The sequence below is a fragment of the Dasypus novemcinctus genome, chromosome 20 (genome assembly GCF_030445035.2).
Source record: "Dasypus novemcinctus isolate mDasNov1 chromosome 20, mDasNov1.1.hap2, whole genome shotgun sequence".
NCBI classification, from domain to species: Eukaryota; Metazoa; Chordata; class Mammalia; order Cingulata; family Dasypodidae; genus Dasypus; species Dasypus novemcinctus.
This window is the reverse complement of record NC_080692.1, coordinates 43,383,270-43,404,815: the sequence shown is the minus strand read 5'-3', so window position 1 is coordinate 43,404,815 and position 21,546 is coordinate 43,383,270. Positions and strand designations below refer to the sequence as shown.

Genomic DNA, 21,546 nt, shown 5'->3' with positions numbered 1-21,546 from the left:
TATATTGATTTCAATCATCAATTTTTCTAACCTAAGGAATACATTAAAAACATAGATTTGGGTCCAAAAGTAGAACTTTAGGATAATCACCCACAACATTTATGTTTCTATATAGAGCTACATAGTTTCATCATGAAGAATGCATACTTTCTGCAGTGAGATGCTTTCCCATCATAGTGTGCAGTGACTTCCATTGGGGATATAGTGTGCAGTGACTTCCACTGGGGAGGTTAAAACTATTTATTGGCACTGAATGTGGATATTAAGATAAAACTTATGTTCTAACTGTACCCAGCAATGACAAGTGGTACTCATATCTACATTCTTTTTGCCTAAGCACTTTGTATTAGTCAGCCAAAGGGGTGCTGATGCAAAATACAAGAAGCCCATTGGATTTTATAAAGGGTATTTATTTGGGGTAGGAGATTACAGATACCAGGCCATAAAGCATAAGTTAATTCCCTTACCAAAATTTCCACGTATTGGAGCAAGATGGCTGCCTATATCTGCCAGGGTTCAGGCTTCCTGGTTTCCTCTCTTCCCAGGGCTTGCTTCTTTCCATGCTTAGGGTTCCTTTCTTCCTGGGGCTTGCTTCTCTTTCCTCTGTGTGCTTACTTTGCAGGGCTCCAGCTTCAGACTTCAGTATCAAACTCCAACATCAAAACTCCAACATTAAGAATCCCCTCGACTCTGTCCTTTGCTGTATCTTTTATCTGTTAGCCCCACCCACCAACAGGTGGGGCTGCCGTGCCCTACTGGCAGAAGAGGTTTACCTGATTACTTAATCTGAATCCAATATAATCTAATATGCCCATAGGAAAAGATCGGTTTACAAACATAATCCAGTATTTCTTTTTGGAATTCATAACTATATCAAACTGCTACACATCTCTTTTAAGTTTAAGGAATATTTGAGTATTTTCTTTTTAGTATTTATCTGAGTACTTTAAATTCTTATATTTTATCTGTTTACATGTTTATTATCTGTCTCTTTCAACTAGAATGTAAGCCCTATGAGAGCAGGCCTTTTTATTTTTGCACCACCAACATTTGAATGGGGCCTGGCACCAAATAAGTGCTCAAGAAATTTACATTGACTGGTTAGTATGGACCCTAGCTTAGGAGTTCACAGCCTAGTAGGAGAATGGGCTTGGAAAAAAAATGGACATTACCATATGATACTTAGTCTAATATATATGTATCACAAAATCATCCGGGTAGCACTTTGTCCTAAAGGAATGGGGAGATAATTATTGTATAACAAATCCTTGAATGGCAAATAGTTTACCTGGAAGGTAAAGGGGATAGAGTATTCAAACCAGGAGTAATATGCATTCCAAACCATTAGTATTTCTATTTCATATAGATATTAAAAGAGTCCAGTACTGTTGGAAAATAGAGTATGAAAAATGAGGATTTGGGGATGAGATTTGTAAGAGTAAACAGTGGCCAGTACATAAAGGGCATGGAATATGTGCCTTTCAGGAACTTGGACTTTATTGCCATATTTGGGAGCCGCTGAAGGATTTTGACAAGGAAAGTCATTGATCAGAGATGCAGTATCAGGATAATTCTGGTGTGCTATGAGGGATGAATTAGGCGTGACTGGAGCTAATGGCCAGAAGAAGCCAGAAGGTTGTGGCAGCAGATCAGCTGGGGTGGTCCAGGCTAGCTAAAGCAGGAACTGACGAACTACAGAGAAAAATACAGATGCAAGGGATATTTAGGAAGTGGGACCAATGAGATTTAGGAACCAACTGAACGTGACATTGAGGTAAAAGTTGAAGATGACTCCTAGGTTTCTTATGTCCATGAGCCAGTACAATCTTCCTCTTTAGGGAATTCCGCGTGAAGCAGAGATTGGGATAGGAGATGAGGAGTAGAGTTATGAACGGGTGGGGGTGCTGATGAGCTCCAGGTGGGGGCCACGTGTGGGCGGTTGGGTGTGTGGATCTGGTGTTTAACAGGTGCCTCAGGGCTGAAGATAGCAGGGTTGAGTATCATCCTCTTAAGATACCACTTAAAGTTTGGGCCATGGATTTGATTGCAAGTGGAGTCAAATGGAGTTCAATGGAGACTGAGAAAAGGGTGGCTTAAAATTTTCAGACTGCCATCGCTTAGGGAACAGGCAGACAAAAAGATTGACTGGAAAATACAGTCTGTCAATGGATGACCCTAAACAAAGCTGGTCCTCTTAGGGCCATGCCTCAGAGGAAGCCAGGCTGTGTTACCTGTCCCTCCCTGCTCTCCTCTTATATTTGACTAACCATTTCTTATCTCATGGCTGAAATATCAGCCCACGATTATCTGCTGTGGGAAACTGTCCCTGACTATCAGAATGTAGATTCCATGCCCTTCTTAAGAGCACTGTATTAAGTTGTGTTTCTAAACTTATCACACTACATCATAATCATCTGTTTGTCTGCATTCCCCACAAAACTAGGAGCTATATTCAGAATTCTAAGAGTCAGACACGTAGTAGATGTTCACATGTTTTATGAGTGAATCAAAGGAGATTTCACCCCTCAGTCCATTACTTTCTGCTAATTGTCTCCATGACTCTTCACTTCAACGTCTTTTATCTGATCCTGGCCCTCATCGTTTGGGCACCATGCAAGCTAGTCAACTTCCTCTGTTAAGGGGACAGAATTGGTTTTGTCCCTTGTCCGAGCTTCAGTCTTCCAATTAAAAATCCCATTGAGTTCCCCCTCATCCTGGCTAACCCTAACACAGGCCAAGCCTAATGTAACCAAATCCCAAGGGGGATCAAGAACTTGGTCACTTTGACGTTGTGTCTACTGCTTTATTAATTTGGTCCCTGCAAAGATCAGCTGTCCTATGAGCGAAAAGAACTAAATGGTGGTGACGATCATATTCACTGAGGCTTCCCCTCATGGTGCATATATATCTAGGGAAGAGAGGCCAGTACCCATGTGCTATACCTCCCGAAGGGCCACCAAAGACTCAAGTGTGGTCAGCTGAGAGTTTCAATAGTCCCTCCTCCATATGACACCTTCTAATAAGCAAGCATTGACCTTTGATAATTCTACAATATCAAGGATAGGTCTAGAAGACCTCAGGGACTGCCGTCCCTATGTTTGATCCATATGTACCCTAAGTCATGTTATTGTAACTAACCTTATTTCAGTCCTCTTCTCAAAACGACAATAGCATAATAGTGGCAGACGTTCTCACCTGCTAGGGCAGACCTCATCTCCCTACCAAGGGAGAAGAATTCAGACCAATTGAAAAAATAAACCATTTAAGTAGTAGGAAAAGAATCAGGATAGTATGTCATTGAAGCTAAATTGCCCGAGCATTTTAAGAAGAAATTGAATGACTGTTGGTACTAAAAACAAATTAAATAAATAAAAAGAAATTAAAAGTGCCCGTTGGATATGGCAACCATGAAACTATGGTAACTTTTGCAAGCACAATTATCATGGAATGGAGAGGGCTGAAATAAGAATTTAGTGGATTGAAGAATTAACTTGAAAAGAAAACACTGAGTTATAAGGAAAGACTACTCTTTCAAAAACTTTCTTTCAGGTGGGCATAGATTCTGAGGCTAATTAAAGGAAGACTTTTTTATTTGTCTATCTTGTTTTAAAAATGGTAATGAGTTAGACATTCTTAAAGGCTCAGGGGAAGAAATGGAGATACAGGCAGGATAGGACAACTGATAGAACAAGTTTTCATAAAAGATCAGCTGGAATGAGTTCAAGGGCTCAGGTAGAGAGGTCAGCTCACCTTGAGCAGGATTTGGTTCGAGCTCCTCTCTGAAGGCAAGGAAAGGATGTGTATGGATTAGGGCAGGTTGATAGGCGGAGGTGGGACAGATAGAAGTTGATAGGATGACCTTTGTTTTCCTCCTGAAGTTTAAGGAATTTGGAAAAGCATCTTTAAGGAAATGAGGAAACATTAGAGTGAAAGAAGGAACTGGCCAAAAATCAAGGTTGAGATTATTTCATGAATCCCAAAAGGAGAAAGATTGTTTGTAAACTAATCTATTCCTCTGGGTATGATACCCTTTAAGTGCATTAAATTCAGCAGAGGAGTCTTTGATTAGCTTACCTGTTAAGATGAGGGCTTTTGATTCAACTACACCAGTGGGTGTGACTCAGGCTGAGTCCCCGCCCCCTTGCTGGGTCTATATAAACAGACGCTCACACCTGCAGACAAAGGAAGAGAGCTCTATCCCTTTTGATCCTGCCATGTGACAGAAAGGAGAAGGTTTAGACAGCTGAGGTCCAGGGGAGAGATGAGCCATTTGCCTGATAGCTTACAGCTGACCTTGGGAAGAGAGCAGGAGAGCCAAGACTGACATAGAAGGCCAGAAAAGAGACGAGCCCCATGCCTGGAGAGACAGGACTACAGGATCACTTAAGCACAGTCTCAAGAGGCTGCAGCCACAGGGCTCAAGGGGAAAGGGTGACCCAGAGGGGAAGGCAGGGGCCAGCCAGAGATCACCCGCCATCTTGTGTCAACACATGGCAACTGACTTTGGCAGGAAATCACCTCTCATAGTGCCTTGAGTCGGACTTTTCACAGCTTTAAGACTGTAAGCTTTTACCCCCAAATAAACCCCCTTTATAAAAACCAAGAGATTGCTGGTACTTTGCATTGGCAGCCCTTTGGCTGACTAATACACCTCTTACTAGACACGTAGCAGAATTTTATCATTGCTATTCTTAATATTAAATGAGGTAAACTTCTAAGTTGTGATAAGAAGGGCAAAATAGTAGGTGTTGCTTTCAGTGCTTGAATTATGATTGGAAGAAACAAAAGACAAACCAACTAGTCTCTAGAAGTACCTGCACATATGCATCCAGCTTTTGATCTTCTAAGGTGAAATTTTCAAATATAAATACCACAAATATCGGCATTTTTAAACCAAACTAAAAGAAAGCCTTTTTGTGGGGATAGCCCTGTTGCCATAACACAATTCTAGACACTTCACATTTTGGTACTTGTGGTCGAGAATCAAACACGTTCTTTCACACCCATCCGTTCCTTCCTTTCGAGAGTCCCCAGTGTCTCAGGCTTTTTTGGAAAGTCGGTATTTACTGATTAGACTGCTTCTCCTCCCCTGCCTTCAGGGTTCGCGGAGGACCCGATGAAGCAGTGAACTCCCTGCAGCGGTTTACCACTAGAGTATCGTAGTTAAATACTGAGATTTCAGTGACCCTTCCTATTTTTTCGACTGACAGAATAAAGGTCTAAGAATGTTCAGAAGATGAGCTGGATGTGGATGAAAAGATACAGACTGAGTGTGTCAAAGTTTCCATTAGGAAAACAGAAGGTTTCTTGCCAAATAGAAACACACAGAAAGAATGTTCACTGCATTTTCACCCCTCCCCGCTCACTGCTGCTCCAGACTGTTGCCAACTCCATTTACAAACTCTTGACGAGTGTGTCTGAAGCCGTCACCCCAAAGAGAGGAGCACACAGAGCACTTTGTGGGAAGAAAGTGTTTGATGGTCATCTCACCCAGAGCCCACTGCCTTTGGTCCTGCTGCCCTCTTCCCCGATCTCTCTCTCACCACGGTCCTCTAGGGAGAGAAACCTGTCTCCAGCCCCTGAACACGTCGAGTTTTCTGGTCTCCATGCCTTAGCTCATCTCGTCCCCTTTCTTTGGAATGCCTTTTCCTCCTTTGTTCACCTGAAAAAATTCGATTATCCCCTAAAGCCTCACTCAGACCGTCGTCCTGAGTTGCTGTGAAACCCTTGCTTAATCCTTCTTCTCTCTCCACTTCCACCCCATTCCCACCATCCCGATCCTCAGCTCAGCGCAAATCAGTCCCTTCCTTTATGCCTGTGGAGCATCTCGTGCATGGCCATTGTGGCGCTGTGGTACACCACCCTTACTCGTTAACACCCTTTATCTCCTTCCCCAGCCAGAGACTCCCCGACCACAGCGAGCATGTCATGTTCAAATGTCTATCCCCAACATCTACCATCATCTCTTACTTAGAGTTGATGCTGGCTAAAATGTTTATGAATGGGTGGATAAAAGCTGCTAAGATGCAAGTGGAGAAAGATAGCTCTGACACGCATATATCTCTTTACAGTTCAAATCCATCATCTCACTGGGCCCCGGGGGCCTGTATTCTGCCTCCCTTTTAGTTATTCACTTTTTCATTTCTCAAAGGGCCACGAGGGAGCCAGGCATTCTCTAGGGCTGCCTCTCCCCACACCCGTGTGCTTCCACCCAGCACACACCGTCCTGTGCATGGCATTTGGGTCAAGGCTCCGAAACACAAAATGAGGTCAGCCTTTGGCTGTGTTTGCCAAATCATTTGATTTTTGCAGATCAGATGTTCCTGCCTGACTGGATTATCCTGATTTATCTGGTTTGGCATGTTGGAATGATCAAATTGATTGGATAGACACCAAGTATCTGCTTCACATTGGTCTGTATGGATTGCTTCAGTGGGCCAAGAGAGCACCCCACCCAGGGCTTCTTCACTGTTTGACACAAGTCATGTTTTATTCTCAAGTTTTGCCATTTTATTCAAGGATATTTGACCGATTGGGGACACTCTTATATCAAACAGGAATCACCGCCGAGCTGTCAAATGAAATCTCTTCATTGCAATTACAATCCTTAGTTGGGGTCTTCATAGGACATGTCCTGGCTGCAGAGATGAAATAAACCACTTTTTTTCCCCCCCGCAATGCCTGAGCTCAAGTCCTAACTCTGTCATTTACGGGGCCTGAGCGAGTTACTTTACCTCTTTGTGTCTCAGTTTACTCATAGGCAAAAAGGATATATACTCCCTCCCTGGGAGGAATTAACCACATTTTGATTTGGCTTTTCCCCCAAGCTCTAAACTAGTTATTTTGATTATATTATCCAACTTTCCATTGTTTATGTCATTTGAGGAAAATAATTAGAAAATGAAATGATTTGGATGTAGATTAGACTTAGATTTAGAAAAGATTTATTACCGTATCACATGACTTACTGTGAGAGAGCAGCTCACATGTTCAGATGGATAAGGCTTTATTTGCAGTTTCATTTAGAAATGTTTATAAAACAGGTTTCACAGAAACTAGTCTGATTATTTGAACATTGAGAATCAATGTTATTTGGTCAGAGATCATATCTAGACCATATATATCAAAGGCCCCTGTAAGTACCAAAGACCAAGAGTTCCTTTTGTGCAATGACCATCCTTACACATAGTTTAGAATTTCTGGGCATAAAACGTATCTTATATAACAACCTAATGTACCATCTCCATGACTCCCCATCATCTACTTTCTTTGTGCTCCAATTTTCATCTTCGATTTCCAAAAACCAGACTAAAAGAGAATTATATATATTGCCTTATAAATGCATAGCTTCCTGTCTTTCCTAGTTCTCATCCAACACCTCACCCATCCACCCAATTTACAAAGTTATTTGGAAAAGGAAAATAAATGGGAGGTGAAGCGCATTGCATTTCTGAACAACTTACAACCTTTGGTAAGATTGTGCAACATAGGCCAGGCCTTGTTTTCATGGCTACAATAATCCTTTGGAAATTTATGAACTGGTTTTTAATAAGACTTTGTCTTCACAACGACTCCTCCCCTAGCAGCGGTGTGAGAGTCTGCCACACCGTCTGAGCTACGCAGTAGCAGCTGACCTTTATTTTAATGTAGGAGTCCATTTACTATTCATTCCATCCCACCAATTTGCCGCTACGCAGAGTAAATAGGGTAGTAATGAGTGTGACTGTTTTTTATTATTTCTCCTTTTGTGTGGCTAGCATCATAATACTTGTGTTTTCTGCAGGCATGAAACCAGATTTAAGCAACGTATGCTGGAACTGACCGACACAAACAACATTGCCTACTTATTCCTCTCGGCTGCCAACAGATGGCTAGAGGTCAGGACGGTACGTTCATTTCCTGATTTCGAAATGGAAACCAAATCGTGGCCTGATGCGAAGCGGGAGAGACCGTTGTAAAAATTAGATTTCCTCGGAGATTCAGCCCTAAGTTCACATTTTCTGGGCTTTAAAATAGGACAGATTTGTTCCCGTTACAGATGAAATTTGTCATCGTGTTTTAACTAATGACAAGACAAATAGCCCCAAAAGCAAAAATTCATTTTGCGTTCATTAGTCTCCAGATTACATAAGTTAATGGAATGGTAAATATTTGTATAACTTCAATTTTTTTTTTTCAAAAGAGCAAATTTGACAAGTGAGCAGATGTACTCATTTCCTCCTCTGAGCTGGACGGGCCTAGAAGAAATGGTGACCTTCTATGTTTTCAGCCAGTGGAGGGTCATGTAGCACAAAATGTTAGGACTGCAATTAACCATCCATCGCCCTCTCTTCTCCCGTATGTAGGTGAACAGTCAGACGTTTTATTATCACACTTGGTCTAGCAAGTTAATTAATTTCTTCGTGTCCCAGCTCCTCATCTACAAAATAGGGAAAATAATATATACTTCCGGGCTATGTTAGGATTAAAAATGATAATGAAAGTCACCTATACAGTGATTAGCAAATACACTCAATAAATGTTTTTTGAATGGATGAGTGGATGAATAAATAAATAAATAATAAATAATTGGGAAAAATACCTGCCCTGGAAAGTGTTTCAGAAGCTGGAGGCAAACTTAGGAGACATGAAACAGAAGTTTTCGGAAGGGAAGGGAAGATAGTTTGTAGCCTGGTCAGTGTAATCTGCAGCATGAATAAGCTACTTTGGTGGTGAGGAGGAGTTGGCTATAATCTTTATTTTTCCCTAGTAATTATCTATCCATTTGTGACAAGGAAAGGCAGATTTATCTGTACTTATTGTCAGAAAACTCCCACTGATTCCACATCACTACAACAGGCCGGTTTTCTCTCTAAAATGTAACAGACCAGAGAGGGTGGTAAAGGGAATTTAATAGAGTTGAAGGAGGCCCAGTTAAGATCTCAACAGCCGATGGCTGGATTCAGGGTGGTATGGAATCTTGGGTACCCCTGGGAGCTTTAGTCATCTGTAAGAAAAAGAGACTGTCACTATTTTATTTATTAGGTAGAAATTATTCACTGCATAACACAATTACATGTCACACATTTTAGAGAGAAGCCTTGGCTGCTGAGAGGAAATCCCTTCCAGGTAGCTGTGGAGTTTGAGAGGGGGTAGGGCAGTGTTTCTCCTGAATTACCTATAGATAATATAAAGGCAGGCAGGAGCGAGGTATGTCAAATGGTTGGGCACCTGCTTCTCAGTACGCAGTCCCATGTTCAGTCCCCGGTACCTCCTAAAAACAAACACACACATGAAGAAAACAACAAAAACCAACTCTCGTTGGGGAGCGGATGTAGCTCAGTGGTTGAGTGCCTGCTTCCCATGTACAAGGTCCTGGGTTCAATCTCCAGTACCTCCTAAAAAATTAATAAATAAAAATAAAGGCAGGTGAACGTTACTCTGGATTTATAATAAAGCCAAAGTAGTATTCCCAGTCCTTATTTAGACTACAAAACCTTGTTTTTAAGCTGCTAGATTTTTTTTTTTAATTTCTATTTTCTCTAAGGGGGAAAAAACTTTATATCCGAGTAAGAGTATTAATGATGAAATAGCTTAATGAAAGCATGCCCTGAAATCACAAGGAAAAACGTGGTAGTAGTTACCTTGCATCTGATCTCCCCACACTCGGAGATCAAGCGTGTTTTTAGGGGGCAAGTGTGTTTGCTCTGGACTTGAGGTGTCTAGCGACTCTGGTTTCGCCCCCTTAGCACGTCCTGCCATCAGGTTTGTGGACAAGTGGTGAATGCGAATCTTCAGGCAAACCCTGTGTTCTCTTCTCCCAGCCAGAAGATGCGACATTAGAGCTCTAAGCTGCCGAGAAAAGGAGGTCAGGAAGAATTAGGAACAGCAGTCAAACTCAGAATGCTTTGGTCGAATTTGACTCACAACCCCTGATTTTAACCCCCGTATGAAAAGGAAGTCAGCCCTACCTGGATATTTTAAAAACCCAGTTCCATTGACAGTAACCTAAAGAAAACACCGACATTTTGTTTTACATCTTCTCCTTGCTTTTTGTACGTATTACAGTCCTTCCAAGATTGGCTCTAGCCCCATTATGAAAACTCTCCCTTAAAACGAATACAAAGATATTAGAGTCTTTTGCTTCTATTTCTGCTGGGTGAATGTGAATTTTGGGGTGAAGCTTTTGGTAATTTATTGCAGAGTGCCAGGCTTATCTGCGAGCCGTCAAGCCCAGGCCCTATGTGTGATTTGTCTCCTCCATCTGTTCTGGTTGCGTGTCAGTAAGCTTCTGAGCATGCACACCTGCACATACACACGCGTACACACACACACCAACACTTGTCTCTATATGCAACAGTAGGAGTGATTAGTAGATTAAGCAAATGACCGCCTTTTCTGTATATTGTATGCATATAAATGACCTCATTACCACTGTGCTCCCATGGACATGTCCACATCACTGGAGGCACAACGTCAGTTCCAAATAACTGAATCCTGTGGCAGAAATATGTCGGTTGAGATACAGGATCTTAGAAACCAAGACATGACCTGCTCTCGGAATCCCACAGCTGTAAATATTCTGCCTTCTAAATCATTTTTTGTTTGTTTTGGTTTTGGGGAGGTACTGGGAATTGAACCCAGGACATGTACATGGAAGGCAGGCACTCAACCAGAGCTAACCCACTCTCCCCTGCATCGTTTTTTTTTCTTTAATATGAGATAGTCATTCTTTAAACAATTAGAGATGGGTTTTAAAGTACATATACTAAATGAAATAGAAGCAAGATATTACATTGGACCAAAAAAGCATAGATAATCTGATCAGCATGCTGTTTAGGTGTTCTAAGAAATATTCAGTTAAAGTTATTAATAGCAGACATCAGCAATATAATTTCAAGACATTCTATTCCATGATATATCAATCTATATTAGAAATGTATATTTCAAAGCAAAATTCCTCTATGCCCTTGTAGCCCACATATATATTCATACTCTCAATATATTCCACATGTTGTTTTATAAAATTACATACATAGTTGTACTAATTCAAGGCCAAATCAAACAACTCAGTAGAATAAGAGGAAAGCGATTCAGCCAATCTTTTATTTTTCTCTAGTTTTGCTACAGTGCATCTTAGTACCTGCCATTTTTCAAAGAAATTTGGGATTCCTTAAAATAAGAATGCCTCCCATTCCAGAGCATTTTAAGCCTCTTTTAATATTAATTGTGGATTATCATAAAACAGTACCTAGAATTAGCAGTTTCCTGTCTTGTCCCTCAGTTAGCTGGAGCTCTGTGCTTGCCAGTCTCCAGTCTGCAGCTCTTTTGCCTTTCCACTGCTGCTGCAGCTTTATTACCACCCAGCACAGTAATAGTTCTTAACTTATTTGTAGCTCTCTTTTATATATATATATATATAAGATACTTACATTACATAAATGATACAGAAAAAACAGAGGGGATTCCCATATGCCCCACTCCCTACACCTCCCACATTCTCCCACATTAACAACACCCTTCATTAGTGTGGTACATTCATTACAGTTGAGGAACACAGGATTATAGTTTACATTGTAGTTTACACTCTCTCCCACAAAATTCTGTAGGTTATGGCAAGATACATAATGTCCTGCATCAGTTGTTGCAATGTCATTCAGGACAATTCTCAAGTCCTGAAAATGTACCCGAATTACACCTGTTTTCCCTCTCCCTGACCTCAGAACTCACAGGGGCCACTGCCTCCACAGCAATGCTATAAGTTCTTCCATTGCTAGAATCACAATAAGTCTATAGTAGAGTACCAATAAGTCTACTCTAGTCCATAGTTCATTCCCCTATCCTGAGGATTCTGGGATGATGATGCCCTCTCAGCCTCTACCTGAGAAGGGGCTTCGATCCCATAGGGCAGATGGATGGGACACTCTTGCAGTTGTCGACTCTCTTGGTTCCTTGGTTGTTGCCCATCATCATCTCCTTGTTAGTTGTACTGGGTGAGTCCAATGAACTGGACATGACTCCCAGGGATGGACCTCCCTGGCAACAAGGGATTACTACCAAGCACCAACTAGCCGTGCAATTGGAAAAAGACCTTGACCAAAAGGGGGGAAAGGTAAAGACAAATGAGTTTATATGGCTAAGAGACTTCAAAGTGAGTCAGATGGTCATTCCAGCAGTTATGCTTATGCACATCTCAGCAGGATCTCATTGACTGCCAAAGTAGATACTACCCCAAATAGTGGGGCTCCTGAGGGCTCTGGAAACATCCAGGCACTATAGTCAGGGCAGACAGCTCAGGAGTTTGGTGCTTTGCCAGTGGACCGTACTTTGGAATTTATTCTCCCCAGGGTGAGAGAGTTGAACTCTGTTGTGGTTTCCCTACACATGGCTCTTCTGACCGTTCTATAGGAGCCTGTCATTAGTACTAGAGTTGATAGGAGTTCATCCAAGAGACTTAAACTTTGGGCTGTCGTTGTACAAGTAATGAAAACTTCTATCTGGTCCTCCAAATCTGCAATGATCTTATTCACAGACTCAACGCAATGACCTCTTTCCCCTATTCTTTGCCATAGTACTAAGTAAATTAACATAAATATCTTCTTATTACAAGTATTCCTGGAGTTCCCAGAATAGAAACAAAAAAAAAAAAATGGTACAAGGACGTTCAGTACATTGGGCATAAATCAGAGGCAAGCAGGATTTCCTGTACCAGACCTCGGGATCTCATCCACTCTGATTCTTGGACTCAGCACCATGATGGAGAGAAAGAGGAGAAAACTTGATGCCATAGCTTACGATGGCTATTTTTCCCTCCCTTTTCTCTTCATTCCCAATTCTAGCTCTCCAAAGTAATTCCACTGACTTCTGTTGACAGACTCCCAAGGAGAAGCAGCAGTGGGAAATGGGACTAAAAACACCTCGTGCTGGATTTGGAGAGATCTCAGAGCCCCACCCCAATTTTTACCTAATTAAAAAAATATATATATGTCTCCCTTCTTTCCCTGTTCATGTTAAGTAAGAGTTAAGACAATCACGAGTTCCCACCTCCTCTGGGTAAACACTTTTCCCTATGGAAGGTTTAGCTTTGCCCACCATATTCCTTTCATAGTCATTTTGAGATGGAAAAAGTAACATAAAAAATAAAGGTCATAACAGGCACAACTCAAAAAAGGACAAGAGTCTAAAAGAATAACATAATTTGGCTGGCCCGTGACCACCCAGGTTGTTCTGGCAGCAGCAGGGAGTGTTTTTCTCCTGGGTGCCAAGTGGAGTGGGCTGAGGTCGCGAGCAGCGTGTCTCTGAGCCCAGCCTTCGAGGCTGCTTGCGTTCTTTTTCTCAGCACGGCGTTTTCTCTTCCTCCCTCGACGCTAAACAATTCCAGTTCTCTGGCATCGGTGTTCCCGCTTGCAAAAGTTGTGTAACTTTATCTAAAGGCTGTCTTTCCAAGGTTTTGTCTTGCTGTGTGGCGAGAGGATAAAAGAAACTAAATGGCAGAAGCCAAAAAAAAAGTCTTTAGCGTCAACAGGCCACAGTGAAAATATTCCCACGAGTGCTCCTAAGCGAGTCTACCTGGTGAAATGGTGGAGAGCTGTTTTGTGGGCAACCCCAACTGTACCCATTACTCTGTAATATACAGGTGTACACTGTTCTCGTAATTTGAGAAGCCCTAGTATTTTTTTCCCAGACACTCAGTGGTGGCATAAATATGTATCGCTGAGGCTATGTGAGGTCCTTCATGGTTCGGCTGCCATTCACTCTTTTTTTACTTTTTTGAAGATTTATTTTTTCTTTCTTTCTTTCTCACCCTCCTCCCCCCATTCCCTCCCCCCCCCCAGGTGTCTGCTCTCTGTGTCCATTCACTGTGTGTTCTTCTGTGTCCACTTGTATTCTTGTCAGCGGCACTGGGAATCTGTGTGCCTTTTTGTGGTGTCATCTTGCGTCAGTTCTCTGTGTGTGCAGCACCACTCCTGGGCAGGCTGTACTTTTTTGCGCTGGGCGGCTCTCCTTACGGGATACACTCCTTGCGTGTGGGGCTCCCCTACGTGGGGGACACCCCTGCGTGGCATGGCACTCCTTGCACACGTCAGCACTGCACGTGGGCCAGCCCATCACATGGGACAGGAGGCCCTGGGTTTGAACCTTGGACCTCCCATGTGGTAGGCGGATGCCCTATCTGTTTGGCCAGATCCGCTTCCCTGTTCACTCTTTGTAAGTCTGATTTGTAGAGAATTGCATTTTTCATTGGAATCCCATATATGGAATCATTGACTCTCTAGAAATCTGACAAGAGGCCTCTCTTCTAGGTCATATGTAGCTTGACTTGGGAACCAAATGGGCCTCTTCTGTAGGAGAGTGTTGAAATCACAAAGTTAATGGAAGTTAAAATTCTTCCTTATACAGATTCAAAGTCCTGTGTCTGGGCCCTTTATGAAAGTAGGTAATTCATGTATGCAGGAGCCTCTGTTTCCTAAATCAAATCTCACGTTGTATTGTGTCCTTTTGGGTGGAGTCTTTTACCACGGAGTTGATTGGGTAACGTGTGTAAAGTCTAGCAGCAGCTGAAGCGCTGTTCATGGCCCTGTGTGTGAGTTACTCAAATTATCTGCTCTGTTGATTCTTTAAATATATTTAAGTCATCTTGCTGTTTACTTATTTGCAGAGGAAAGGAAAGAAGGTATAACTATAGAACCAAGTGTAATTTCATTAAATTTGTTGGTTTAATGGTTAAGGAAGTAGAAATTGTAAGGCTAACATATGGCTTTTATATTATCAATTTCATACTTGTCTACTACTGTACTATTTGAAGGGAAATCATTGAAATTTAGAGATTTTGCTATCAAATTTCCTGATAAACATTGTGCAAAAAGGAGCTTTCTCGCTCATGCAGATCAAGGTGAAATTCTTATCAAATACCTCCAAGAAATTTTAAATTTCCAGAAAAAAAAATTTGAGCAGAAGTAATAAGCCAGAAGCAAGTTGAAAAGTATTTAGTTAGTATAACTAAAAGACAACATGAATAGCATTTTTTTAAAAAAGGATAAAATAACATTTTATGATAAATAAAATAGCTTTCTTATAGATACTGAAGTACAGACATGTTGGCATTTCAGCTCTCATGTCTATTTGAAATTAGTAGATAGTACTTTTTCATTTTGAAATTTAATACATCTCCTAAAAGGGAAATGTGCATAAAAATTGCTATAAATGAAATTCAAAAAGCTATTCCTTATTGTTGAGTTGTCGAAAATAATGTCTATAATTTCATCTTTATATTGAATTTTGGCATATTTTTAATTATTGAGTTGATGATTAAATATTAATTATTAGGTGTCTAATGATCATATTAAAAAATTAACGTGTAGTTTTGAAAACATTAGCCACATGAAATAGGTCAGGAAAGTATACATTGACACCAACTCCTTGGTCAGCTTTCATCCTTCCCTCACTTCATCTGTTTTCACGTCTGTTGATGGGTCTATTGCCAGGGTAAGGTTGCCTACATGTTACCAGAATTGCCATTGATTTGGGTAGTTTGATTCAATAGGAAAAGGTGAAAATTATCATCTAGTTGAATCTATGACTTAGTTCTACACAACTGGTGAATCCCAGAGCCCAACATGAAACACAAAGACTTCTGTAGTAAGTTAAATTCAACTAAAGACAGAGAGAGGGGGGTGAGTGGGAGACAGAGAAGGAGAAAGAGAGAAAATGAGTATACAGTTCCCTTATAACAGTTTATTAGGCCTACTGCCTAACCTCCATTTATTTAGACTCAATGATTATTTTGTTGTTTTGGCCTCTCTAGTCCTGTTCAGATTCACTCTTTGTAAAGAGAACTAAAACTTGAAAAAAATCATAAAACGTGCAGTGAGACTTCCCACCTCATCAAAAATGCACCTGTGTGATGTTTTCGTTTTTGTTTTTTTAGACTTCTTTCTTTCTTTCTTTCTTTCTTTCTTTCTTTCTTTCTTTCTTTCTTTCTTTCTTTCTTTCTTTCTTTCTTTCTTTCTTTCTTTCTTTCTTTCTTTCTTTCTTTCTTTCTTTCTCCCTTTCTCTTTCTTTCTTTCTCCACCTCCCCCTCCCCCACTTGTCTGCTCTCTGTGTCCATTCGCTGTGTTCTTCTGTGACCACTTCTATCCTTATCAGTGGCACCAGGAATCTGTGTTTCTTTTGGTTGCATCATCTTGTGTCAGCTCTCCATGTGTGTGGCGCCATTCTTGGGCAGGCTGCGCTTTCTTTCGCACTGGGTGGCTCTCCTTACAGGGTGCACTCCTTGCACGTGGGGCTCCCCTACACAGGGGACACCCCTGTGTGGTACGGCATTCCTTGCCTGTATCAACACTGTGCATGGGCCAGCTCATCACACGTGTCAGGAGGCCCTGGGTTTGAACCCTGGACCTCCCATGTAGTAGGCGGATGCTCTATCCATTGAGCCAAGTCTGCTTCCCTGTGTAATGTTTTTACTTGTTACCTCATAGAAGTCTGGAAAAAGGATTGCTAGAGAATGAAATGATTCTTTAGAAATCCTAAAAGCAAAGTCAGGAGAAGACCTGATTTGGGAGCCTTATTTGGCTCACAGAAAAACTCAGGCACTGTCTTGGGAAGGGCTGGATTCATCCAGTCTATTATTCAGTAAAGAATTACTGAGCCTTTGCAATGTACTTGGCATGCTGCTGGTGCTGGAGATAGTGTGGTAAGAGCTCCAACAAGAACCCTGACCTCAAGGGACTTGGAGTCTAGAGAGAGTTGGTAGATAATGAACATGGAAACATTAAGATATGCTCGCTCCAGACAGCTGTCAGGACCTGAGGAAAACAAAGAAGATTAACAGAATAGGGACACCTGCAGCCTGGGGCAGGGCTCAAGAGAAAAGGACATCTCCTGAGGTGATGGACGAGTGGACCTTCAGGTGATGAGAAGGCTTCGGGGTCCAGAGAGCTGTGGGACAAGAATTTCAGGCAAAAGCAATGGTGTGAACAAAGTTGGGGTGTTCGCAAGAGCAGGAAGGAGGCCAGTGTGGGTGGAGCAAGAAAGGAATCTCACATCAGGCCAGGGAAGGTGGGGTCTAGAATCCAGGCTCTAGATCACGGCAACGCCTTGTCAACCACCAGAGTCTGAATGTATGATACGTGCATTCGGAAAGTGATCAGTGAAGTTGTATGACTCAATTTATAGTTTTAAAAGAATCAATGAAATGAATGAGGCTCTTCTCTCCAGTGAGGTTAGCTGTGGGGGAATCAGAGAATAGAAACTGATTGAAGTGCCCAGCTTCAAACCCTTAAGTAGATATCGCCCTCATTAATTTCACCAAGGCCAAGAGGCATGTTCTTTACATCAAGCCAGGAGTGGCCGTGCCGGAAGTGTCCTCTGGTGCTAACATACTTTCTGGGACTTAGCCCAGAAACCCTGTATGAGTCTTTTTAGAAAACATAATAGGAATTTTTATAACAATAACTACCAAAGTTTTAACTTTATGCAAGAGGGCTGAAAGGGAAAAAAAAATTGATACGGCTGTAAAAATTTTAGAAGTATTTGGGAGTGTGGTCGCATTAAGCAACCACAAATGAGCAGCCCAAACTGGCTAAGTTTTCCATCCATGTAGTTGTTGCTTCAAATAAAGGGCAAAGAAGAAGAACTGTCTAAATGTGATGCGCAGGTTCTTAACAAATGGATACATCAGAAGAAGCCATCAAGGAAGTATTTACTACCTCCATGGAATTTATTGCCTCAAGGGATTAACCCTAAATTATTCCTTTTTTTTCCTCCTCTGCAAAGATCATGGGAATTGATATGGAATTCTGTTCTAGTGCTCTTTTCAACCTTTTATGTTTTATGATGCGCACAAATTTTTAAGCTTGCTTCCAACATGTGAAAATACATCCTAACACATGGAAGTGGAGAAATCTAACTGATATTCAACTTTGAATTTCCTTCAACATTTCTGTTTTCCAAAGAGGAAACCATGTCTCAGTGGGGATAAAGTATTTGCCCAAGCTCCCTAGTTAGTAATTGGCAGCACTGCGTTTGAACCCAGATCTCTGTCTCAAAGGGAGTTCATTGATTGTTCTACTAAACATTTCATCTTTGGAGCTATTTTCCAAAGCTGCAGGAAGACACTCACATGCACTAATTTGAGAAACTTCATTCTTTTACTTCAGCCTATTAAACACTCCACTGATGTCATTAAAGTCTCATCTGTTTAGTGGTTTTTTATTTGAGGGACCCAGAGATGTATCTAGCTAGAGAAGGGAGTGAGACTTGAGATAATTTCAGAAAGTGCCAGTGCCTAAAATTCTACCTGCTTCTTGGACATGTCACGCATCAACCTGAAAAGTATTAAGGTGTAAAGCAGTAACCCATGAATGCTGGGAAATGGAAGGAAAAAAAGGTGTTTGGAAATGAACAAATGTCCCTCATCTCTCAGTTAGAAAATGGACAGATGGCCCCTACCTCTTATTTAAGTCAAAGGTTGGTCTTGATGGGTTTTTTTAAATTTTGTAAGAGTTTGTCTTGAGTCCTAGATAATTCAGATACTTCAAGTTATACCTGTACTTCTAATTTATGGACAAATACAGCCCTCATTCATATTTACCTGAAACCTGTAGATTTAATGTCCCAGGCTCTGAACCCAGATAGTTAACAATAAGTTCAGCAGCTTCGCATCTTACAGATCCAAATCTCTACGAAGTAACCAGTGTCAGATCCCTGCAAATCTTGCCATAGCACACATCGGAGCTAATTACAACCTGGACATAAGTACACATGAAATCCTAGCTAGGAAATCATATCCAAAAATAATTATTTGTCTGGTCCACATTGTAGGCACACAGTGCTGTAGGGGGGGCAGGGGGCGGGAAGAAATCCTATTTCTGATCCTGGTTGCCACAAATTGCAGTTTAATTTCTGGCAATTAAATAACCTCTCTGAACCCATGTCTTCATGTATATAATGAGAGCCCTGCATCAGTTTCCGTTCCACTTCTAATACTGTGAGTTGTCATTCTTCAGTATCTTAGGTGGCTTTTCTCTGAAACTTCATGGGACCCACATGGAATGGCATGCATTCTCTTCATGGCCTCTTCTCTAAGTTGATTGTGACCTTGGGTTTAAGAATTTGGGAATGATATTCTACCTTTTTCTCTTCTTCCTTTTTAGGATTATCTGGGAGCTTGCATTGTCCTCACTGCATCTATTGCCTCCATTAGTGGGTCATCCAATTCTGGATTGGTGGGCTTAGGTCTTCTGTATGCACTGACGGTAGGTATGGGTGAGGATTTCTCACTCTCTGTGTAGTGTTGGAGATACTTTCCATAGTTATCAGCTCTTATTCCTGGATGTTGGGGGAGAAGTTTGAAATTCAAAACAAGATAATCCTTCCACGAATAGTAGATTTGGGCCCAAACCCAGCATGATTCGCCATCTTGGATTTGGTTCTGCTATTATGAACCAATTTTTAAAAATTCCTCAAATCCCATGGTCAGAGCACCTCCAAGGCTGTTTGGGTTCCCTGTCCTGAATTGCTCACAACCCAGCTGGGAACACTAAATTCACTAAAACGAATGGAAATGTAAATAAAATAAGCACAAAGGTGAATAGAAATACTCGGTAGATAAGGAAATCAGAGGACAGTTCATAAAACTGACACTTAAGGACATTTGAAGAAAAGCAGGCAGCTTTGCTGACTCTATCCCGGGATGTCCCCTCTGGTCTCTGATATCCAGGAGCACTCTTGAATTGTACAACACGATGTGCACTTACTCTCCAAGTCATCTTATCCAAAACTAGCCAGGGGTTACAACGAAAATGCTGAATTTTAAATGCATTGATCTTCTTGTCACCTGACACAGATAACCAATTATTTGAATTGGGTTGTGAGGAACTTGGCTGATCTGGAGGTCCAAATGGGTGCAGTGAAGAAAGTGAACAGTTTCTTGACTATGGAGTCCGAGAACTATGAAGGCACCATGGGTATTGTTCAGAATATTATTTTGTTTTGTGTATATATTTGTTTTAAAACAAATAGCTGTTATATGTGGAGCACATTGCTTTTGTTTTCCACTTCACTATCTAGAGAATCCCCACTCATCTTGACTTTGCTTAATTGTATCTCCCTGAAAAGATAGGATTATGGAGTCTTGGATTCAGAGTCCAAAGGAATAGGATTTAATAATATTTAATGACAATTAAGAAGTTATTGGAGCTTTATTAAATTAATTACTGCTCTGAACCTTATTAACTTAGATATCTAGTCCAGAAACTTGCATCTTAAAGCCCTGACTGAAGTTCCCAATTTTGCAGAAAGAAACTGGCTTGAAATTCAGTATTGAGATCAGACTAATCTTTCTTAAATGCAAATCTCATGCTTAAAATGCATTCCTTTCCTTAAATCCTTCAACAGCTGTCTAGCCTTCAAAGACCAATTCCTTAGCTAAGGCCAGGAGACCCTTGCCCCTGACCTAATCTCATCTCTTATCACCCACTCATCCCACTTTTACTCTAGGTGCGTAAACATCCTATGTTTTCATCTCTATTCCTCTCTCTGTATATATGTTTGAAACAAGCTCCCCCATCCCTCAGCCTTTATGATTCATCTGAGGCCCTATCTGCTCCTGAAATCCTCCTAGAGCTCTCAGGTTACCACTACCTGCTCCCAGAGCACCTGGGTTTACCTCCATCCTGTGACTCCCACACAGCCCCACAGATGCTGATTCACTTGTATGTTTCCCCCGGGAGAGTGTGCACCTTGAGGCGTGTTCCCGGCATCACAGCCCTGTACCTCACCTTTTAGGCACTCAGATATTGATGACAAACTGAACAAGAGAGTCAGTGAACAAACAGACTATGTTCACTTTGAATGGAAGTCAGCAAAGGTACATGGAGGAGACCTGATGCTAGTTAATGCTAAATAAAGCAGAAAGATACTAGTTTGGGATCAAGAGGCTCTCACTAAATGGTTTACATTTTTAAAAATCTGAGTTCAAATTTAGAAAAAGATTTAAATAAATAAGCATATGTATATGTATATAAGCATGCATGATTTTCTTTCTGTCCATCCACCCATCCATCCATCTACGTATCACCACCCCACCCCTCAGATCCTTCTCAAGTTCCAGAACATTGGCCACAGGAAGGAGAGATCAAGATTCATGATCTGTGTGTCAGATATGAAAATAATTTGAAACCTGTTCTGAAGCATGTCAAGGCTTACATCAAACCAGGACAAAAGGTATGGAATTCAACTGGCATTTGATTTATTTCATACACAAAGTCTCGCTGGTACCACCTAAGCCCTTCATACATTCCAGCCAAGTGTATTCTATCTCCCTGGACTCCTAGAATATTCCCTAGGCTTTACAGGTCAAGTTATCTACATAAAAAAGAAAAGGAAAAGACAGGATCAGAGTGAAATACATGCTCTGCAGGTCTTCTTGCTTTCCTTAGTCTCCCATAAAGATCTTAATTTTGGGCTCATGGCATACATGTCTCTGGGAATGATTGCATCAGTACCAGCTCTGTTCCTAATATGATTTATTTCCGTTGTTGTAAAAAGAATGAATGTGCAGGGGGG

General features: G+C 41.3%; 1 protein-coding gene and 1 long non-coding RNA gene across 8 annotated transcripts in view; one reads left to right on the top strand and one right to left on the bottom strand.

Annotated features, from left to right (window-relative positions):
* ABCC9 (ATP binding cassette subfamily C member 9) overlaps positions 1-21,546 on the top strand; it is a 131,194-nt gene that overhangs the window by 96,095 nt on the left and 13,553 nt on the right. For all 7 annotated transcript variants that reach the window (XM_058282878.1, XM_058282882.1, XM_058282879.2 and 4 more), the window contains 4 exons: positions 7,784-7,886; positions 19,134-19,235; positions 19,826-19,946; positions 21,074-21,204. In XM_058282878.1, coding sequence (XP_058138861.1) covers positions 7,784-7,886; positions 19,134-19,235; positions 19,826-19,946; positions 21,074-21,204 — 457 coding nt within the window. The remainder of the gene's footprint in view (positions 1-7,783; positions 7,887-19,133; positions 19,236-19,825; positions 19,947-21,073; positions 21,205-21,546) is intronic.
* On the bottom strand, positions 8,880-9,836 carry LOC111766967 (uncharacterized). Its single transcript, XR_002798879.2, has 3 exons — positions 9,624-9,836; positions 9,158-9,253; positions 8,880-8,986 (listed from the first exon to the last, which is right to left on the bottom strand). It is a non-coding gene; the product is annotated as an uncharacterized lncRNA (long non-coding RNA).